Source organism: Protopterus annectens, chromosome 11.part0 (genome assembly GCF_019279795.1).
Source record: "Protopterus annectens isolate FY-2018-M chromosome 11.part0, PAN1.0, whole genome shotgun sequence".
NCBI classification, from domain to species: Eukaryota; Metazoa; Chordata; order Ceratodontiformes; family Protopteridae; genus Protopterus; species Protopterus annectens.
Window position 1 is genome coordinate 1,348,674,302 of NC_056745.1, and position 23,913 is coordinate 1,348,698,214.

A 23,913-nucleotide genomic window follows, 5' to 3' on the forward strand; every position below is an offset into this window, starting at 1 on the left:
GTAGCATTATGTGAGGCTGGTTTTGTGGTGTGTGTAGTTGCCTTCTCCTCCTGTCTGGTCTTGCCAGTCCTGAGTTGAGAGAGCTCAGCCTCCAGTTTGGCTAAATAGCTGCATCTCTCGCAAGTATTTGTGTTATGTGGGTGGAGGAGAGGGTTGTCTGTGTACATGAGGCAGTTATAACATTGCCTCAAGATTCCCAGATTCACCAGCTGGACCGGAGAAGATTGACAACTGACCTTTGGACATGCTAGAATAATATTGGGAATTCCTTAATTGAAAACAAGGGCCAGTGGGGAGTGAGGGTGTAGTGCTTTTAATTTTTAGTGCTGACTTATATAATTGCTTTAGTGAGCAAGTGCCAGGTAACTTGAGTGCAATGTGTTACAAGTAACTAAATGCAAAAGCGACAAACAGTAACTTTCTTTCAAGTGAAACAAGGAAAAAGTACAGTAAGCAATGCAGATATCACTAGTGATCCACAGAAGCTGAGAAGTTGTATTAGGTGGAATTAGCTTCCAGGGAAATAACAAGCAAACAAACAACAAGCATATAAACAAAGCTAGATTCAGCAGGCCTGGATCTAGTCTATGCTAGAGCAAACAAGGTGAACCAATTTCAGTAAGATACAGTTCAAATATTCAGGCACTATAAACCTTTAACCAGAAATTCCCAGCTCAGAAGGGCAGAGTCCAGCCTCTTCTCCCACAAGAGTGCAGACCACGAACCTTCTTAATGTAAAATAACTGGCCTGAAGCCCAAGTGCCTAAACCAGAACTAATGCACTTGGACACTGGGCTCTCAATCAGCATTTCCAAACTTAGAAGGATGAAAGCTACCTGTCCTGCCACCACAGTGCTTGCCACAAACCTTCCTAATGTAAAACTGGTCTGAAGCCCAAGTGCTTAATCCAAAAGACTTGAATGATAGCTACACTTTAATCAAGTTACAACCAAGCAGTAATAAGTACCATTGAATACTTTAGAGAATTTATGGATTAGTGCTCAAGTTACACAAACAAAGCTAGATCCAGCAGGCCCGAATCCAGTCTATGCCACAGCAAACAAGGCGCACCAACTTCAGTAAGAAACAGTTCAGATATGCATGCACTATAAGCCTTTAACCAGAAATTCCCAGCTCGGAAGGGCAGAGTCCAGCCTCTCCTCCCACAAGAGTGCAGACCACAAACCCTCTTAATGTAAAATAACTGGCTTGAAAGCCCAAGTGCTTAAACCAGAATTAATACACTTTTAGAATAACAGACACTGAGCCCTCAATCAGCAGTTCTTAACCTAGAAGGATGTAAGCTACCTGTTCTGCCACAACAGTGCAGACCACAAACCCTCTCAGTGCAAAACAACTAACTGGTCCGAAGCCCAAGTGTTTAAACCAAAAGGCTTAGAATGAGTTACACCAAGCAGTAATAAATACAATTGAGTATTTTAAGATGATGCAAAAGTAAAAGAAGTAGGTAAAAACACAAGTACAGTAAAAGCAGATGAAAAATTTTTTTTTTTTTTCTGAACAAGTGCTGAGATCAAAGAAACAGATTTGAGTGGTGAAACTAGAAAACTGGCTAGTTATAAGAAAAAAAAAACAAGCTAGAAGGCTTCCCTCAAACACAGAAGGGCTTGGGGGCTCAGAAGCCTACAAATAGTCTGTACCACTTAACAAGAAAGGCAGGAAATAAGCTTAATTTTTTTTTTTTTTCTATTTCCCAGATGTTCTCTTTGTACACAGTAGGAGTGCCTGAAATCAGAATATGATCTCACTGCACTCAGTTGAGTGAGCAAATGAGATGGGCCCAGAGGCAGGCTGAGGGGCGGGCAGTTTCAATGCCACTAAGATTAACACCAAAACAAAAACCGGGTGGGTGGGAATAACTGAAGAGCAGAATAACTTCAGTTAAAAATTCCTTCAACACTCAAATTAAATACTGTATTTTTTTAAAAAAAAAAGAGCAGATAAAGGTACTTAAATTCTCTTATACGTCCAGTTGAATATAACCAAGTTCTTAGCTGGCCAAGCTGAAGTTTTAAAGCAGGAATTATTTCACATGCACCAGTTTAAATATGCAAGGACAGGAAATCAAAGAATGTGGCTACCCCCACACCTGTAATTACTAGCAAATAAAATTCAGCCAAAATGTATATCTTCCGGCTTTTCCCGGTTAGAGGTTGCCACAGCGAAACTCTGGTTTGCTAATGATTGGCCGTAGATTTTTTCGGTGCAGAGGTGCCAGCCCGACGCCCAACCTTCAACGAAGGCACGCCCATTCACGCATGTCTTTCGAATGCCACTTAACCGCGGGGAGGACATGCAGACACCACACAGAAGGCGCGCCAGCAGAGAATCTAAAGGAAGAACCTCTTGCTTTGAGGCGATGCAGACACCACACAGAAGGCGCGCCAGCAGAGAATCTAAAGGAAGAACCTCTTGCTTTGAGGCGACAACACTAACGCTGCTCCACTGGGCTGTGTGTGTGTGTAGAGAGTGTGTGTGTGTGTGTAGAGAGTGTGTGTGTGTGTGTGTAGAGTGTGTGTGTGTGTGTGTAGAGAGTGTGTGTGTAGAGAGTGTGTGTGTGTATGTGTGTGTGTGTGTGTGTGTGTGTGTAGAGTGTGTGTGTGTGTAGAGTGTGTGTGTGTGTGTAGAGTGTGTGTGTGTGTGTGTGTGTGTGTGTGTGTGTGTGTGTGTGTGGAGTGTGTGTGTGTGTGTGTGTGTGTGTGTGTGTGTGTGTGTGTAGAGTGTGTGTGTGTGTGTGTGTGTGTGTGTGTGTGTGTGTAGAGTGTGTGTGTGTGTGTGTGTGTGTGTAGAGTGTGTGTGTGTGTGTGTGTGTGTGTAGAGTGTGTGTGTGTGTGTGTGTAGAGTGTGTGTGTGTGTGTGTGTAGAGTGTGTGTGTGTGTGTGTGTAGAGTGTGTGTGTGTGTGTGTAGAGTGTGTGTGTGTGTGTGTAGAGTGTGTGTGTGTGTGTGTGTGTAGAGTGTGTGTGTGTGTGTGTGTGTGTAGAGTGTGTGTGTGTGTGTGTGTAGAGAGTGTGTGTGTGTGTAGAGAGTGTGTGTAGAGAGTGTGTGTGTGTGTGTAGAGTGTGCGTGTAGTATGTGAGTGTGTGTGTAGAGTGTGTGTGTGGAGTGTGTGTGTAGAGTGTGTGTGTAGAGTGTGTGTGTGTGTGTGTGTGTAGAGAGTGTGTGTGTGTGTGTAGAGTGTGTGTGTGTGTGTGTAGAGAGTGTGTGTGTGTGTGTGTGTGTGTGTGTGTAGAGTGTGTGTGTGTGTGTGTGTGTGTGTGTAGAGTGTGTGTGTGTGTGTGTGTGTGTGTGTGTGTAGAGTGTGTGTGTGTGTGTATCAGTTTCTCTCTCCAGTTACTCTATTGCCAAGTGTGGAACTCCCGACCCTCCTGACCTCCACTAGCTTCACTAAATTCAAAAATTTCTGCAAAATTAACTTTATGAAAAACTCTGTTCCTGTATCTCCCCAGGTTAACCACTCACTCAAACTACTCTCCATCCATATTCTCACACCCTCACTTTGATTGCGTGTTGTGTCCCACTGTGCATCTATTGACAGCACTGATATGATTGTCTGTTAGGCTTGATTTTTACAGTACCACAAAAAGTGTAATCACAGTATGTATGCTAACAAGTGCTGATATGAATAGTACCTCTGATAGGATTGATTTCTATAACACCACGATGACTTTAGCATCATTTACTCTTATGTAAATGCTAAGTGTTTCCTCTGCTAGATGTGTTCTCTGAATATTGCTGATGTTCATCATGCATACAGCTGCAGTCATTACAGATGGATTATCCTGCCTTCAGGCGGGTCCTCTGTCGGCCGAATTCCGTCGTCGCTTCTTCCCTGACGTCAGTGTGGCAGGGGTATAAAAGAGGCAGCAGATGCCATTTTCTTCAGTCTTTCTTGCCGCGCGGTGCCCGAAGCAGAAGCAGTTCGCAAGTGCTGGTCGGCCAGCTCCTGAGATTTACGAAAGTATTTCAGCCGAAGTCTTCTTGAAAGCTAAGTACCCCGTTGGGGAAACTTTTCTTGCCTCAGACCGATGTTAGAAAAAGTTAATAATTGCATTTCATGTGGGAAGCAAATACCGCATAAGGATTTCCACTCTTTCTGTATACCTTGCTTAGGCCCAGACCATGACGTCTCGGCCTGCGGTTTTTGTGCTAGATTCAACAAGCGCAATATTAAGCGTCGGGCGGAGTTCGCCCTTCACTTTTTTGGCAAAAATGTAATTGTATTATGTTGTCGGGTACTCAAGTTTTGAGCAAAAAACGCAAAGATAAGGACCGACATAAGAGGTCCGCACCATCTACTGAAACCACGCTAAGGCCGACTACCGGTTCTCAGCGAGGCGCCTACGTAGCCCCAGAGTACCGATGACACTACATTACTGGTGTCTTCAGTACCCGAGGTCGCAGGCTCCTCTGCCCCCATTCCTACTACAGATACCGATGCCACTCCTGGCTGGGAAACTCAGAATTTAGACAGGCCTGCCATTTCTCAAGGGGTCTTCAGGCCTTCCTCCTTCTCTATTAAAGCCTTCACTAAATCTAAAGCAGCCATGAAAACCAAAAAACAGGTTCCTCAGACCCCCTCTCAAGGCACCATGCCTAAAAAGCAGATGCTTAAAATGGCTGAGGATTTGATTACTCTTATCAGGGGTTCTCAACCCCCCTCTGACAAAAGGCCCAGATTAGAGGAAGACTACCCTTCCTCAGATCAAGCTTTTATTACCTCAGAATTATCCGAGGACCAGAATTATGCTTATTCTCCATTCCAAGACTCTGATGCAGAGGAGTCTATTCCCTTGGTCTCCCCCCCTGAGGACTTCTCTTTTGGGGAAACCCTGCATACATTGAGAGATCACTTTCACTGGGAAGGCCAAGATTACTCAGATTCCAAGAAAAGGTTCAGGGAATTTCTTCTGCTCCCCCAGCATAGGCCCCTGGCTATCCCTCCTGTTCTAGATATATTGGATGATGTGTACACAGAAGCCAGCCTTAATCCAGATTCTTTGCCTCCAGCTCCTGTTAAACCAGACGGGTATTACCGGGTTCCTGATTCTCACCAGTTCCTATACAAAAGCCATACTGCTGACCCAGAAACAATTTCACAGGGTCCCAAGGGAATTAAGGCCTCTACTGCTAAAAACCCATTACCTTCAGAGAGAGATTCCAGAGCTTTAGAAAGGTGAGGGAAAAAGGTGTACACCTCTGCCACTTTAACCATGAGGGCATTAAACTGTCAGTTCCATATGTTAAAGTATCAACAGTTTTTGATATCGCAGCTGAAAAACAAGATGACACAACCAGATTTAAAAGAGTTGCAGGATTTGTTGCATGGTGCAGAGCAAGTGGGTAAACATACCTTGCAGTGTGGTTTTGATGCTTTAGAGGCCTCATGTAGAGCTGCTGTTACGGGGTCTGTTATACGTAGGCATGCTTGGCTCAAAGAGCAAACATTACCAGATCATGTCAAAGCTAAATTATTAGATGCACCTCTACAAAAAGATGTATTGTTTGGTGTTAAAGCTGAGGAGGCACTAAAGAAAATGGAGGAAAAAGCGAAATCAGTGCAAACAGTGAAAGATTTCCTGCAGGTACAACCTCCACGTTTCAGCAGAAACTGGCCTTCAAAAAATTGGTCCTTTCCAGCCACGGACAGACCTCAAAGGGGCAGATACAGACGCTCAAGGGGTAGAGGGCAACCTCAAGGATCTTTCAGAGCCAGACAGTGGCGAGCACCAACCCCAAGAGGTAGAGAAGATAGATCTGTCTTTTAGAAAACGGACGCAATGACTTCCCCCTACACCTGCCAAGCAAAGCTTTAATGGCAGCACCTTTGGGCGGAAAACTGACATTCTCAAAATATTGGCATATTGTTACAAAAGACAAATGGATTGTGGACATTACAGACAGAGGCTACAGATTCCACTTTCACACCCTTCCAAAAATGAGAGGCATGCCAAACCTGCCACAAAATCAAAGGGCAGAGGCACAAAAACAAATTTCAGCTCTCATGGACATGAAAGCAATCCAAGAGGTACCTGCAAAAGAACAAGGTCAAGGGTTTTATTCCAGACTATTCCTGGCACCAAGGAAAGACAAAGATTGGGGAGACCTATCTTAGACCTATCCATCCTAAACACATCTACAGGTGCCAAAATTTAAGATGCTCACATTACAGCAGCTTCTTCCCATGCTGGGCAAGGAGTCTTGGCTGGTAACATTGGACCTCAAGGAGGCATACCTGCATGTCCCTATCAGACAAGATTGCAGAAGATACCTCAGATTTCTTGCAGGTTCAACCCATTACCAATTCTCTGCATTGCCCTTTGGCTTATCTACTGCGCCCAGAGTGTTTATGAAATGCCTGGCATCAGTAATCACCTTCTGCAGACTACAAGGGATACAAATCTACCCATATCTGGACGACTGCCTGATCCAAGCAGACAGCAAGGACATACTGCTGCAGCACCTGGCGTTTGTAATAAAACTGTTGAACTTCCTGGGATACACAGTCAACAAAAAGAAATCAAAACTAATACCCTCTCGTCAAATTTTCCTGGGTGCCAGCTTGAATACAACCACCCAGATGGCCTACCTCACGTCAGACAAACAAGGGCAACTGTCTCAATACTTCAGAAATATGGCAACTTTCACCAGGCTAACTGCAAGGAAAGTCCTGCAGGCTCTGGGATTCATGGCATCTTGCATCCTACTAATCCCATGTGCAAAGCTGCATATGAGGAAACTTCAATGGTACCTAAAAACCTTATGGTCTCAACACAGCCACAGCTTGGAAGCAATTATACCACTCATTCCATGCCTTCAAAAGGAATTTTTGTGGTGGGCTCAAGCTTGCCAAAGAAACGCAGGTCTTACTTTCTGTGTACCTCAAGCAACTCAAGTCATCACAACAGATGCCTCAGACTACGCCTGGGGAGCACACATGACAGATCAGTGCGTTCAGGGAAAACGGACCCGAAAAGAGAAGCACCTTCACATCAACCAAAAGGAAATGCTAGCCATGCAAAATGCTATTATGACCTTCAAAAGACCTACTGCATCCAGGCCAGCTATTGAGAAGGACAGACAACACCACAGTGATGTGGTACATAAACAGGGGGGAACTCATTCATAGCCCCTGTGCAGGCAAGCCATGACCCTATGGAACACAGCACTGGAAATGCAAATTCAACTACAGGCACAATTCCTGCCAGGGAAGGAAAACGCACTGGCAGACAACCTAAGCAGAAATATGAAAGATCCTCACGAATGGAAGTTGCATCCTCAAGTTTTCACAAAGATAACTCTGGCATGGGGACAGCCAGACATGGATCTCTTTGCTACCCACAGAAATTGCCAGTTGAAAAAATTTTGTTCAAGGACCCATCATCCACAGGCCTGGAAAGTGGACGCACTTTCCTTCAATTGGGCAACATTGACAGTCTATGCCTTCCCGCCTCTTCCTCTGCTGCCCAAAGTTCTATTAAAAGCCAGAGCAGAGAGGCCGAAAATGATTCATTGCTCCAGACTGGCCAAGACAACACTGGTATCCGCTGCTCCTGAAGAGCCTGACACATTTCCCCACCATGGACCCTACCTCTAGTCCCTCTTCTGTTGTCCCAGCACAGCTACAAGACCCTTCACAGCCATCTCAAAACCCTAAATCTAGCTGCATGGAGAATTCCTTGATTTTTCTCCTCTCCAAGGAGGTGTAGGATGTCATCTTGGAGGCCAGAAGACCTGCTCGAAAAGCCTACTCCGCCAAATGGAAACGATTTTGTGCCTGGAATCAAGAAAAGGGACAGAATCCTTGGGTAATAAATATACCTCAAATTTCTCAGTACCTAGCTGAGATGTTAAACAATGGACTTTCCTTCTCCTCCATCAAGATCCATGCTTCAGCCATTTCTGCACAATACAACACAGATCCTCCTTTATTCTCTCATCCTCTCTTAAGACAGTTCCTCAGAGGGGCAAAGAATATAAAACCCCCAAGGAAACCACCAGTCCCTGCTTGGGACCTCAACTTCGTACTGGAAAAGCTGACCCTTCTTCCCTTCGAGCCTGCTTCTTCAACAGAGCTACAATACTTGTCATGGCAAACAGTCTTTCTTCTGGCTATCACCTCAGCACGCAGGGTTTCGGAGCTACAGGCCCTCATGGCTGTGCAACCATTCATCATTTTCCATCAGGGCAGAGTTTCCTTACGAATCAACCCTACCTTTATGCCAAAGGTAGTATCCAGTGTAGCTTTGAATCAGACTATCCACTTGCCTACCTTTTATCCTAATCCACAAAACAAAGGGGAAAGACTGCTACATTCCTTGGACGTTCACAGACAACTTCGTTACTATTTGGAAAGGACAAAGCCATTCAGGAAATCTGAGCAACTCTGTGTCCTATGCTGCAGGTGCTCAAGGAAAGGCCATTTCCAAACAGACAATTTCAAAATGGATAGCCCATTGCATACGCTTTTGTTACTCATTTCATGGAAAAACTGTGCCTGCATGCATCGGATCCCACTCCACCAGAGCCACAGCTACCTCTGCAGCCTTCCTCAAGGGGTCCCTACCAAGGACATTTTGGAAGCAGCCACCTGGAGTTCAGTGCACACTTTCTCCAAGCACCATCACCTCCCACTATACTCTAAATCTAGAGCGGGCTTTGCCACAGCAGTCCTGCAGGGCATACTAGCCCCTCCTAGTTCCACTTAGTGCCTACCACCCTTACTTAGCGTTGGGATTCTACCCATCTGTAATGACTGCAGCTGTATGCACGATGAACATAGTACAGTTTTGTACCTACCATAAATGTAGATGTTAGAGTGCTCATACAGCTGCAGTCCAGGTTTCCCTCCCTCCATCCCCTCTTAGGACAGGCCTTATGACAAACACCTTTTCATATAACCTTTTTGGGGTATTCTTTTATGGTGTATTTGCTTGCAACTTCTGTTTTTTGATTTATCAACATTGCATCTTTGCATAACATTGTTTGCCTTCTTTTTGGGGGCACCTGACATCTGGGGCAAGAAAAACTGAAGAAAATGGCGTCTGCTGCCTCTTTTATACCCCTGCCGCACTGACATCAGGGAAGAAGCGACTACAACCGACGCCGGACCTAGACTTTGGAATTCGGCCGACCGAGGACCCGCCTGACGGCAGGATAACCCATCTGTAATGACTGCAGCTGTATGAGCACTCTAACATCTACATTTATGGTAGGTATAAAACTATACTTTTCAGAATATTGCTGTTTCAGTGTATCACATGCAATGTTAACCTATTCCAAAAAGCTACATTTTCCTTCTGTTTACTATGTTTTAACTGAATATGTAATAAGTTTGCTTCTTGATTGTTACTAACTCCTGTTATTGTACTATGTGTTGCCTAATCACTGATTTTGCTTTTTAATACTTACTGTTGTACATGTGTAACAATCAAACTTTCTCCCTGGGCCTCTGCTTACTGTTGTACATGTGTAACAATCAAACTTTCTCCCTGGGCCTCTGCTGAAAGTGGACCTGTGTCCAGTCGGACTTTCCCGGTTAACAAATGTAAAATAAAATATATTTATTTGTGTGTGTGTGTGTGTGTGTGTGTGTGTGTGTGTGTGTGTGTGTGTGTGTGGAAATATGTCTGTTTGTTTTTATTTATTTATATATATCTATATACATAAACATATATATATATATAAACATATATATATATAAATATATATATAAACATATATAAATATATATTATATATATATATATATATATATATATATATATATATATATTAAATATATATATATTAAATATAGATATATTAAATATAGATATATTAAATATAGATATATTAAATATAGATATATTAAATATAGATATATATATAAATTCAAGGAACGTCAAGGCAGGAGAAGCAATATGAAGCAATAATACGTCCTTTATTGGACTACAGCTCACCAACCATCAGAACCAGAGTGTAACTCAGAAAAGAATTAAGCGCTTTCATCCACCATCATGTGGACTTCAGAATCAATTAAACAATTATAAACACTATTTAAATCCATTTTGGCGCCAATTCAATTGATTTTCAGGGATCAGAGGATAATTCCCTTCATAAAGATGAAAAGTCTGTTTGTCCCTTGTTTAATTGATTCTGAAGAAGTCCACATGATGGATGAAAGCGCTTAATTCTTTTGAGTTACACTCTGGTTCTGATTGTTGGTGAGCTGTAGTCCTAATAAAGGACGTATTGCTTCTGCTGACTTCTTTCTGGACTTGTTGGATATATATATAAAAACATTTATATAAATATTGTGTAATATATATTATGCGTATATACATACACACAATATAGTGTATTAAACTGAGATGACTTGCTAAATTTTTGCCTTGTGAAAAGTATTACTTTATCGTTTTGTCAAAATGTGTTCATTAGGCTGGGTTGAGGGATTTCTGAGCATTGTGTGCAGCTTAAGCACACAGTGCATTTACATTGTAAATAATTTATCACATTAGTAAGAGTACTTGTGATATAACCAGTGATGTGAAAGAAACTAACATTATTTTGAGACAAAGTGGTGTACAAGGTAATTGAATGCAGAGAGGAGTATGTTTTGTTTAAATGTGGCACTTTGAGATTTGATTAAAAGTAGAAATCAGTGAAATGTGAGTAAAGGTGGAAAAATTAAATGAAGGGACTTTTTTTTTTTTTTTTTTTTCCACAGTGACTTTCTGATCCTTCCTGGATTTATAGACTTTACAGCTGATGAAGTGGTAAGTTTATTTTATTTATGTATTTATTTGGTTACTGGGAAGTTCCGAGTGGGTAAGAAATCCATTTTCAACGGAGACATGGGGAGAAAAGCTCCAATATATAACTTTTTTTTTTTTTTTTTTACTTAAAAACAATAGTGTGCAAAAACAAAAATACAAATGAACCGAAAACTAACTTTTATATTTTGTATAATGTCAGAATACAAAACCAGCATAAATATGAAGCTGAGTAGTCATGGTGGCACTTTACATAGATAAAGATCATATCTGCATGCATACACATTTTCATGGAAGTAAAACAAAGCATACATGATAAGCTATGTATCTTAAGAGGCACAAATGGCTTCATTAAAGGTTTACATGGAAAGGTATTCTAAAAACTGTATAATTGGTCCGATTAACTGAGTGAGTATAGTAGAAATCGGAATTAGTAAGTAGTAGTTGTAGGAAAAAATATGGCATTGGAGAAAACGGTTGTGAAGATAAAACGGTGAAGGAAGTGAACGACTTAGAAATTCAATAAAAAGGTAGCTAGAATAAACTGATTAATGATTAGGTAGGTAGTGTTATAGTAGGGCGTATGAAATGGTGAGAGTTCTGAGAATTAGTGGAAGAAGTGGTTGCAGTAGAGATAAATGTGGGATAAAGGGCTGGAAGAGGGAAAGGGTTAGATAAAAGGAAGTGACAGTTGGGTGAGAGGAGGTTAGAGGAAGGAAGAATAAAAACTACTGGGGTATTTGAGTAGAGTAAAAAATAAGAAGTTATGTACCTACCATAACGTTCCATGTTAGTTGTCTTCTCGCCTTCTTTCTTGCTGGATGGGTTCGGAGCCGATCCTCGGCTTCGACTCTGCCAATATTAAAGCTCGAGAGCTAATTCCACCGGCTTGAGGCTCCCCTATATCCCACAATGCTAGGCGGTAACTACTCAGATCTCGTTTGATAGCTATACCAAGCAATCCTAGTCTCCATAGAATGGAGTAGGGAAACCCACCTCAAAACAATCTGCGTAAAAAGTATCGCAGACCTCAGAAAGGATAAGAGGTGGAAGAACGTGTGGGAATGACTACTTCCAGAGGAAGAACACAAACTGAATTCCTGTCGGTCTGTCCAGGCTTGGGGGAAGGAGGGTGGGACGCAAGAAAGAAGGCTAGAAGACAACTAACATGGAACGTTATGGTAGGTACATAACTTCTTAATGTTAAGTTGTCAATCTCGCCTTCATTCTTGCTGGATGGGACCGCGTCCCTAGCACCTTATCCCGGGTGGCCTGTCGGAACAAACTCTTGAGAACAGTGGAACCAAAATTGGCACTGCTTCTGGAAACCATGTCCAATTTGTAATGTGAAATGAATGTACGAGGAGAAGCCCAGGTGGCTGCTGCACAAATGGAATCTATTGGCAGCCTATCCTGAAAAGCTACGGATGTAGCTAATGCCCTAGTTGAATGAGCTCTAGGTCTTGAGGGTAGTTTTTGATGTCTGATCTCATAGATGAAGGTAATTGTAGAGGTGAGCCATCTAGAGAGGGATACTTTAGTAACTGGAAGGCCCAATTTCCCTTCCGCATTTGACAAACAATTTATTAGATTTCCTGAATTGTTTAGTCCTGTAAGTAATATCTAAGTTGGCGATGAACATCCAAAAAATGTAGCTTTTGTTCTGACCTGTTTGAATAGTTAGGGGAAAAAGATGGGGAGATCAATAATTTGGTTTAGGTTTATTTGAGAGGAAACTTTAGGCAAAAAGGATGGATTAGTACGGAGGGATACCCTGTCTTTGTGAAACACTAAGTAAGGAGGACGACTGCACAGAGCATGGAGTTCAGATACCCTTCTCGCTGAAGTTATAGCTACCAGAAAAAGTGTCTTCCAAGAAAGCAACTTCAGAGAACATGAAGCCGCCTGTTCGAAGGGGGGAAGAATTAAAGATGCCAGAACTAAGTTCAAATCCCATTGAGGCGGGGGATCTTTGATTGGAGGTTTGAGACTAAATACGCCCCTTAAAAAGGCTTTACAGAGTTTGTGAGCCATGATGCTAGACTCCGAGACACTAACATGAAAATTAGATATGGCAGCCAATTGAACTCTAATGGTAGATGCAAATGATCCTAAATGAAAGAGTTATTGTAAAACATCTAGAATAGACTGGATAGGTGCTGTAAAGGGATCTATGTTTTTTGATGTCTCCTAAAAGGAGAAGCGTTTCCATTTGCTACTATAAATCTTCCGGGTAGAAGATTTATGAGAGGCTATCAAGATATCTCGGACCAAGCGAGATATTGAGGGAAGCCTGGCTAAGGTTGGAATCGGAGAAACCACGCTGTGAGGTTTAGAGAGGGCAGAGATTGGTTCAGCTGACCCGATTGGTGGGTTATCAGATCTGGTACTGGGTCCAGATGCCAAGGCTGCTCCAAAAGGTAACTATGAAGAAAGGGGAACCATATCTGTCGAGGCCAGTAAGGGGCAATGAGGATCATTGTCATTCTCAAGGCGATGGCTTTCTGAGATCAGTGGAAAGGGGGGAAAGGCATATAAGTTCCCGGGGCCAATCGTGGACTAGAGCGTCTCTGGTGGGATGGCCTGGTAACGGGAAGAGAGTGAAGAAGTCGTGACACTTGCTGTTTTGGGGAGAAGCAAAAAGATCACAGCAAGGCTGGCCCCATTTTAGGAATACTTCTTCTAGAACTGATTTCTTTAGAGACCACTCATGGGGCATGAGAATTGCCCTGCTCAATTTGTCTGCAATAACGTTGGATTTCCCGGGAATGTGCGTTGCTATCAGAAAACGCTGAGAAGAGATCGCCCATTGCCCAAGTCTGAGTGCCTCTCGACATAAAGGGTATGATCTGGTTCCGCCTTGTTTGTTGATGTACCACACTACGGACATGTTGTACTATTGCAATTCAAACGGACAAGTGGGAAGAGAGTCGTGAAGGGCTTGCAACGCTAAAAGCACTGCTCTCATCTCCAAGAAGTTTATGTGCAAGTGGCACTCGAAAGGTTGCCACGTGCCTTGGACTGTCCTGCCCTGATAATGGCCCCCCCCCCCCCCCACCCGATCAGGGAGGCATCTGTTGTCAACGTGGCGACTGGGAGGGGAAGAGTGAAGGGTCTTCCTCGGAGAAGTTGATGTGATCCACCAAGACAGTTGATTCTTGCATGATTGAGTTATCAATATGGTATGGGACATCGGGAGCTGTTGAAAGGACCATTGAGTAAACAGCATCCATTGGAGGATCCTCATGTGAAAGCGAGCTAAGGGAAGAAGGGGAATAGCTGCTGCCATGAGTCCTAACACCTTCAAAACTAGTCTGGCTTTGACTTTGTTGCATTGTAAGAGAAGGGAAACTTGGTTCCTAATGTCTGACACTCTCTGCTCTGTGAGTCTGGCTGAAAGATTGAGTGCGTCTAAGGTGGCGCCTATAAAGGTAATAGATTGACAAGGCAGATTTTTCGAAATTTATCGAAATGCCTAGAGCTTGGCAAGATTGGATGGTGAAGTCCCTGGATAGAAGAAGCTGATGTCTGGTGGTGGCGGTAAGGAGCCAGTCATCCAAATATGGAAACACCTGGAATACTTGACGTCTCAAGTGAGCCGCGACCACTGCCATGCATTTGGTGAACACATGGGGGGCTGTAGTGAGACCAAAGGGCAGGGCCCTGAACTGGTAGTAACTGGCTCCCAGCCTGAAGCAGAGATCTCCTGGAGCGTCTGTTAATTTTTATGTGGTAGTACGCGTCCTGAAGATCTATCGAGCACATCCAATTGTCCTGACCCAAGAAGGGTAGAATGGACTGTAGCGTGACCATCCGGATTTTTGTTTTCCTGACGTACTTGTTTAAGTAGCTGAGATCCAGTATGGGTCTCCAGTCCCCTGTTTTCTTTGGTACCAAAAAGAATTTGGAGTAGATTCCGGATCCTTGCTGGTCTGCCGGGACTGATTGGATAGCTCTTTTTGATAGCAGCTTTGAAATTTCTAATGCTGCTTGTTCCCTTAGACCGGGTGGAACATCTGGAAGGGATCTTTTGGGTTGGGTTGGGATGTGAATAAAGGGAATTTTGTAACCCTCAGATATGATCGACAGTACCCATTTGTCTTGAGTAAGGGAAAGCCAGGCTTTTGTGTACAGGGATAACCTTCCCCCGACTGCCTCCGAAGGTGGACAGCCGGGCAGCCCCTCAGGGATGCTGAAAGGGTTTGTCGGAGAACATTTCTCTGCTACCCTGGTTTTGCGGATCTTCTCTGCCTCTAGGGCGGCGTCTATTATTATTCCCCCCTCTGCCTCTAGAGGGGAATCTGCCTTGTGCGTCAGATGAGACTCCCTGGGATTGTTTGCGGAACCACATCTTTCCTCCCCTCTGACCTTTGGGATAGGGTCTAGAAGGGGTAGAAAAACGGGCTCCTACAGCAGAGGGAGTCTTACCTTCTACCTCACACCTGGTCAATGTATCCTTCACCTGTGGACCAAACAAGGATGATCCATCAAAGGGAGAATTGGTGAAGGACGCCTTGAAAGGGTCCGCAAAGTTGCATAGCCGCATCCAGGCGTGACGTCTTAAGGCAACACCTGTGCCTGCGGCTCTACTCGCCCCATCTGCTGCATATGAGACCAGCCGCATGGAGGAGTTGACGATGGAATTCAAGGTTGCCAACTGGGAGTTCATTGTGTCTTTGAACCCCTCAGCTGTAGGATCCTTTATCAGTTCACCCATATCCTTGAGTAAATCTCTCTGGAGACGAGTGAAGTGGCATAAGTAGTTCAGTGACCGCATTGAAAAGGTCGCTGATGAGAACATCCGCTTGCCTTACCTGTCCATGGTCCTAGATTCCTTAGGAGGATGGACAGGAACCGAAGGATCAGCTAACTCCTTAGTGGCTGCAGCCACCACCATGGCATCAACAGGGACACCTTTGGATAAAAAATCTTTATCTCTAGGGGCAGTAATAAATTTAGATGGTCTCCTCTGGGTAGGTTCCACTGAGTCAGGAGCCGTCCAAGCCTTCCTTGCCACCACTTCCATGAGGGGGTCAAAGGGAGGGAACACCCAGGAGGTAGAAGGGCGAGAGCCAAACGCCTCAAGATACACTGACTCATCCTCTGAAGGGTTAAGGGCTGGCCAGTTCCCCCTCTGTTTCAGGATCTCAAGGATGTCCGCAAAGGAGACGTCCTCAGAGGGGGATCGAGGGGAACCTTTGGATTCCTCTGTCAATGTCAGAGGTGATAGACTCGGGGGAGTCAATGTGCTTCCTCTTGCACTGCCTCTTCCTTGGGGGATCTCCTGCCAGGTCAGGAGAGGCCTCGGAAGAGGAGGAAATTCCCAATGGGGAAACTTGAGGAGTTGGCTCTCTGCGGTCTAACACAAGGGGGTGAGTAGAAATCACCGCAGGCACTGTAGATGGAGGGGCTGAAGGAACCGACTGTGGGGCAGAACCTGGTTCTAGCACGCTCCGCATGACCTCGAAGGCACCCCCGTCAGGCAAGGCCAGAGGCCCCCGCTCCGAAGAGACAAGGACCTCCCCCGGCACGGACAGGGACGGCTCCGAAGCCGATGTCGGCGCCAAACTCACCAACGCTGAAGCCCCAAGAGGGAGAGCGGGGTCGGACAAGGGTCCGATGCCACTCACCCCCTCGGAGCCGACTAGGGAATCCCGGCGCCGAGATCCCTCCAAGGAGGAGATCGGAGCAGACGACTGAGCCGAAAGGGAAGGTATCTGATCCGACACACCGACAGTCATGGCTCCGAACTCAAAGGAGTCTGAGGAGGAATGTATTGGGGAACGGAAATGGCCACTGACTGGTGAGTCGGGCTATGCAGCATTTGGGCCAGTGCCTCAGACTTGAGAAGTCTACTCACTACCCTTTGCAAATCATGGTCAGATAACCTGGAAGTCCGTGAGGAATGAGTTTTATGGCTTCGTTCAGAAAGAAGAGGGGATCCTGGTGCCGAATGCACGGAGCCGATAAAGGGGGATCTGGACCTCTTCCTAGACTGTGGCTCCGATAAAAGTATCGGAGCCCAACTGATTTTTCAGCCTCGGCTCCAGCCGGAGCCGAGGTAACAGTATGAGGCTTGGAAACATCGGCTCCAGCCGGAGCCGATGTCGAAGCCGACTTGGTCTTTCCAGCAGTCGACTCTGGAACCGGAGCCGACTGTTTGGAAGTTTTGGAAGGCTTCCCCGACGCAGACTTGAGTCGGGGGGCCTTCAGGCTTTAATAAGCCCCGCAAGATTAGTTTATTCTTGCGTTCCTGCAGGACTCTAGGTCTAAACCCATGACAAACAGCAGAAGAGTCCTGCAGGTGCAAAGGCCCCAGGCAATACACACAAGAAGTGTGACCGTCTGTCAGACATTTTCTGACAGCACGAGTCACACTTCTTGAAGCCTGAGACCTTGTCTTTTGACATAGTAAAAGGAGTGCCTGACACAACACACACACACTACAGACACACCCTTTACAGAAAAAATTATTAAGGCTAAAGCAAGCCACAAACACACACACACACACAAGCCCTTAACAGAAAAAAGGACAACTAAATTAGTCACCAATGGACTGGGAGAAGGGTAGGGGCCGAAGGCCTACAAGATAAGGGAAGAAAGGGAAAAAAGACTCTACAAACTGGTCGATTTATCTAAAATACTTAAACTAAAAGGTTATGGTATGACAACAAAAAAGGGGGTTTAAGAAGTACCTAATAAGGTAAAACCTCTAACTCACCTGCCTGAGCCGGTAGAAAAGCACCTAGTCAGCTATAGCGGCAAACGAGATCTGGGTAGTTACCGCCTAGCATTGTGGGGTATAGGGGAGCCTCGAGCCGGTGGAATTAGCTCTCGAGCTTTAATATTGGCAGAGTCTGAGCCGAGGATCGGCTCTGAACCCATCCAGCAAGAATGAAGGCGAGATTGACAACTTAACATGGATAGGATTCAGCTAGGTTTTGAACAGGAATGATTACTTGAGTAGGTAAGCCTCAAATTCAAATTTAAATTAAAAGAAATTATAATATTTAGGGGTAACGTGTTCAGTGATTTGGCCGCTTGAGTAGGAGTGTAAACACAGAGTTGAAGTGTTTGGTTTATATAGAGTTAAAAGTTGCTTGCCTTTGGAATGGAGAGCCCGTTAAGGTATATAGATTCGGAGTGTAGAATTTAGGACACGACAGGTTTCAGGTTTATAGATAATTTTTATGGGCCATTGTTGGAGGTAGTTTAGATGTTGGGGAAGTTAAAGCCAATTAAGGGAGCGAAGAGCAGCACAGTGGTGTTTATAGAATGGCAAGCCTGTTACAAATTTAACTGTTTTATGGTAACAGGATTCAAGCTTTTTAGTGTGGTTTGTAGGTTTATTAACATGGGGGAACCATGTAGTAAGGTGGGTAGTAGGCTGAGGCTAATGTTTTATTTTAGTGGCTGAATCCATGTAGTTTTTCTGCTGTTTATAAAGCATTCCTAGTTTGTGTTTTTTTTTTTTTTTTTTTATTTGATAGTATGGATATGGAGGTCAAATGTAAGCTTTATTGTTATCACTAATAGTTCGGTATGTGGAACCACTTCAATTTTTGTGTTAAACGAATATATTTTGAAGTCTTTTGAGAGTGCCTTTTAATGCAAAGAGAAGGAGTTTGGCTTTGTTAGGATTAAAAGTTGTATGTACATTACTGAGACCAGATTCAATGGATGAGAATGCAGTTTGGGTTATTTGTCTTAAGGTGTATAGGAAGAAATGAGAGTAGAGTTGTTGGCATATTGGATGAGGGAGCTTTGGCATGAAGCAGTATAAAGGTTATAGAGATTATTTATGAAGATATTGAGAATGGGTCCGAGGATGGAGCCTTGTGAAATGGTTAGATACTGTGAGTGAGACTTGCCGTTTTAGGCATTGTTGCCTCTGAGATGGGTAGCTCAAACCACAGTTGAGACACTGAGAGGTCTAGAGAAGAATGTTCTGTAAAAGTACGGGATGTGAAATGGTGTTGAATGCTTTTGATCAAGAAATATTACTGATGATAGTAGACCAGAGTATCTACTTAAAACGCAGTTGCACTATTTGCTGATCTGAAGCTGTGTTTGGGTGCTGTGTTAGGTAGATTTAAATAGTTTATGAAGTAGATGGTCAAGGAGTTCTTTATGTACACATTTTTCCAAAATTCTGAAGGGAGGAGACTGATTTTCTCCTCTATGTAGAGGAGGTTATAATTGACTTTTTTTTTTTCCCAGAGGGAGGGATATATGACTCTATGATGAGATACTAACTGGCTAGGCAACAGTGTTCGCTGCAATTTTAAGTATTCAGATGAGAGGGTGTTAGCAGGGTTTTATTTTCTGTAGTAAGCGCTGTATATAACTAGAGAGTACAGGTTGCAGTGAAAGGGTTGATGGTTGTAGGGGTATCGTTGGGGTGTTTTGGGATGAGAGTGAAGTGAAAGCAGTGAAGCTTGTACTGAGGGGCTTGTTAAGATCATTATCTAAGCTGGCTTTACTTTCTGCGAAGGTGAGTATTAAGCATTTCTGCTATTTGAGGTGGTTATTTGTCTGACTGCAGCAGGATTTTAATTGGACCGTGGGGTGAGTAATAAGATAGCGGACCAAAATTATTTGGGGGTTTTGTGGTCAGATAGTTGTGTAAAGTACTGTTTATCGATGGCTATGAACTTCTTTGCTTGATTACATAATTGTCTGTAGTTTTGTAAGACTAGCTTGTTTGGTTTTCTGCCATTCCCTCCATGTTTTGTTCCTGCTTACTGGTACATTTTTTGTGGACTTTGTAAGCCAGGGTGCATGATTGATGCATCCAGTCTTGCAGTGTGTAGTCGGTGGTGGGAGATTACACCCTGTTACATAATTTAAATTTTTTGGATTGGAGATGGATAGTGTGTATTTTGTGTTTTTACAACAGAGCAGTATTAATTTTGCTTTTCTTTCTCTCCCTTCACTTTTTTTTCTCTTTTAACTGAAACATTAGCAGGTTTACTTTCTTTTGGGCATTTCTGGTGAATTCCAGCTTTCATGATATTTCGTAATAACCTATGACTGGCTGTGGATGTTGCAGGATTTACTCATGGTTTGATTGAAGGAGAAGCTTGAGTGATGAAATTAAGCCAACCTTGTGTAAATCCTGAGATTCCCAAATCCAGGAGTGGGTCATTACTGCTCTACAGTGACATTATTTATAATGAACATTTTATTACTTTTTTTTCCCAAAAACATTTTTATTAAATTTTGTTAACATGGACATAAAGTATTAAAAATAAACAGTATAAAACATAACTATTTACACTATATACAAGCATCCATGATGAACAGTTTTATCCAAGAAAGGTAATCAATATTTATCTAACAATCTCTCCAATTTTTTGTTACAGTTGATGATCTCTGATAAATAGTTTGCATTTCATTTTTACATACAGATTTTGCTATTGAAATAAACTCAGTAAACATAAGATCTTGCTTATTTTTCCAGTTTACTGTAATTATTTTTCCAGCAATAGCTAGAATTAACCAAAGAACAGGTAACCGATATCTAGGAATTACACTTTGGGTAGGGACATTAAATAATATCAGAGAGCTAGTAATCTGACAGTTGTCTGACCACAGGGCTTTTGCGAAATGTCTAAAATCACTCCAGTATTGTGCGAGTTCTACATTCGATGAACATATGAACCCAGTTTGGCTTCAAGAATATCACCACACCTCCAGCATTTGCTTTCATTACTCTTGGTTATAAGGTCAATTATGTGTGGAGTGTGAAGGCGTCTATGAATAAATCTCCAGGTATATAGTCTCTATTATAAAGATGAAGTGTTTTTTATTGAATTTAATAGCTTTATTATCGTTAGATAATGGTTCACCTTTAATCTTTTTGGAATAATTCCAAAAAGCGTGGTCAAAAGTAATCAAGTCTTCTCGTAGGATTTTATATACAGGTGATGTGCTTAATTTATGTTCAGTGTTCATCGAACTGCACCATATAATATCAGTTTACAGATTTATTGACACACACTTTATTTTCAACAAACTGTCTTAAAGATTGAATACAGAGCCAATTATCTTGACAGACATATTTGGCTAAGAGAAAGATCATTGGTTGGATGTTCTTGTCTATAAACTGGTGCCAAAACTTTAGATAATTCTCTTTAAGATTCTGCATCTTACTGATATTGAAGGTATCTAGGCAATCTGGTGTATAAGCTATGGGAAATGTAATGAAAAAGGTGTTCTTTACACTATAATTGTTTATTACGTTTTTGAAAATGTATAATAATTTCGTTTATACCATGTGAGAAGTGGCTACATTTCTTATTATAAGCAATATTCAGGGAGTATCCAAAATATTTTAATTCCAAAGGTTTCCTTAAACTGGGTTTCTGAGTTCTCAGAGGAAGTTATATGTATTTCATGTAGTTGTTTCTAGCTAGAGGTGTATATGGATGAAATCCAGTGTAGTATTATGTTAATAACAGATTTGGATTATAATTATGTGTTGGGAAAGCCAATCCCATTACTGTCCCAGGCTCTAACATGCCATTTATAGGCTATTCTTGGTTTCTTTGGGAACCATAGAAAAGTTAGTAATAGGGAATATATTTGTTTAAAGAATTTCTTAGGAGGAGGTAAAATCAATGACTGTATGTAAAATAAAATCTTGGGCAAAATCATTATTGGTGTAAGTCTGTCTTCCGTGGTGAAAAACATTATGCTCCACTTTTTGGTCAAGTCGCTGATTATAGCTACCAGTTTAGTGAAGTAGAATTTAATAGTCTCATTCCATTTATTCTTAATACTTATTCCTAGATAATCTATCCTATCATTTTCCCAGTTGAATGTATTATATTTTTGCAAATTTCTATTTATTTTCTTATTGATTAAAAGGGTTGTGGTTTTATTTTAGTTAAATTGAGCCCTGACATTTTTCCAAATAGAGTTATGGCATTCATAATATGTTGTAAAGAGCCTTCTATGTCACTGGCTGTTGGTAGAATATAGTCAGCAAAAAGCTGAATTTTTGGACAGTAACCCTCTAACTTGAAATCCTTTGATATTTGGGTTATTTCTAATAAATGAAGCAAAAGGTCCCTCTAAAGCGAAAAATAATTGGGATAGAGGGCAACTTTGTCTAGTTCCCTTATGAATTTTTACTGAGGATGATAGACATCTTAAATGCTTTAGAATTACTATAAATATTTAATATCAATTTAGTGAAATCTGAAGTAAAGTTAAATTCTTTAAAGATTTTTTGTAAGTATGACCAACTAAGGGAATTGAACGCCTTATCAGTATCCAGACTAATAATAGTTAATTGTTTCTTGGTTTTGTTTGCAATGTCTGTTAGAGATAGTAGCTTAGTAATGTTGTGTACTTTTCTATGTAAGATAAAGCTAGTTTGATCAAAGTGTATTAGATTGGGTAATATAGTCTTTGGATAGACATGAAAATTTTATAATCAATATTTAACAATGATATGGGTCTATAGGCTGCACATAGTTGGTGGTCCTTACCTTGTTTCAGAATGGGGGAAATTGAGTACTAGTCTTGTTTAACCATGGAGAATGTGTTTAATAACTTTATTGTGTGCTCTGGAAGAATTTTATATATTTCTGGGATTATCCCATCTAACCCTGGGGCTTTATTATCCTTCAGATTTTTAAATTGTTCTTTCACTTCTGCTAAGGTTATTTGTTTATTTAAGGTGCTTACTATTTTGTTGTTTTGATAGCTTAGTCTTGATATTTTCTTGTAGAAATGTATCTATTACATCATCTGAATCTAGTGGTGATTGCGTGTCATTGATTGACCGATAATGATTTCTGAAGGCTTCTAATATACCTCCTAAATCAGTTGTTCTTTTTACTGTGTTATTATTATTGTATTTAATTTCATTAATGTGATTTTTCTTGATTTGTTTGGATCTGATAGCTAGTTTATGTAAATGTCTGGGGTTTACTGAATAGGACTGTAGTTTAATATTTTCTAATCTTATAGCAACCTTATGATTCAATATTTCTAAAGATTTGTGGTTTAGCTTAGACATTTCAGTAAGTACTGCTTTATTATTTTGATTTTAAATTTAGTTTCAACTTCTGTTTTGGCTTATAAATTAGAAAGTTCCTTGTCCCATTCCTTTCTCCTGTGAAAATACCAAGCTTCAACTCCACTAAAGATGTAAACTTTTAATGCATCCCAGAGTATATCTGTTACTTCACCATTATTGTTGTTTTCCATAAATGCATTTATTTCTTTTAATAACCACTCCTTTAAACCTTTTAACTTAGTAACATAGGCTGGGATTCTTTGAAAAATATCTTTTTTTTTCACAGTCTAGCTGAGCAAAAAGGCATTGTGGTCAGAGAGTGGGCATGACTGTATTACAACATCACTTATTTTAGAGTAAAGTGTGTTCGACACAAAAATCTTATCTATTAGTTTTGTGCGCCAAATCGGAAAGAATGAGTATATTGAAGTGAATTTTGTACTCTTAAATTATGTATGTCTCTAGAATTCATTGAGGCTATAAAACTGTGTACCTTTTTAGCTTGTGTCATTAGTTTAACCTTACTATTTTTAGAGGTGTCTTCATCTGATAAGCAATTGAAATCTCCCACTAGAATAATTTCTCTCTTTGCATGTAAAGTAATGAGATCCAAGTATTTCTTCACATATTTAGTTCCTAGACCAGGAATCCAATACGAGTTTACCAGTGTGAAGCATTTCTTCTATCACTACTAAGCTTAACATTCAGTCTTTATCTGAAAAGGTGTTTAAAATTTTAGGTAGTGTATAAGTATTATTCCATAGTACGAGTACCTCTCCTTTTGGCTCTAAAGCAGGAATCCGTGAGAACTGTAAAACCATTAAATGATGATTTTTGCAAATCCTTTTCCAGCAAGCGGGTTTCCTGCAAGAAATTATCTGAGCTTTGTGCATTTCAATGAATTTAATTTAATTAAACCAGCTCTTCTGACATTTATTTAAGCCATTAATATTTAATGATAAGCATTTATATATCATTTGTTTGTTACATTTAGAGCATCAACAATACTTTCCAAGTATAATGACTTGAAGTAATTCATGAAGTTATGTATCATGGATGAGTCAAAAATCTTTAGAAACTCATTCTGAAACCAATAACTAAGAAAAATAT

At 41.7% G+C, this 23,913-nt stretch overlaps 1 protein-coding gene across 1 annotated transcript in view; it reads left to right on the forward strand.

The window, feature by feature from the left end:
• LOC122815846 (inosine-5'-monophosphate dehydrogenase 1b) overlaps positions 1 to 23,913 on the forward strand; it is a gene marked incomplete in the record, with an annotated part of 1,150,443 nt that overhangs the window by 89,487 nt on the left and 1,037,043 nt on the right. The window contains 1 exon segment of the mRNA XM_044088659.1: positions 10,727 to 10,775. Coding sequence (XP_043944594.1) covers positions 10,727 to 10,775 — 49 coding nt within the window.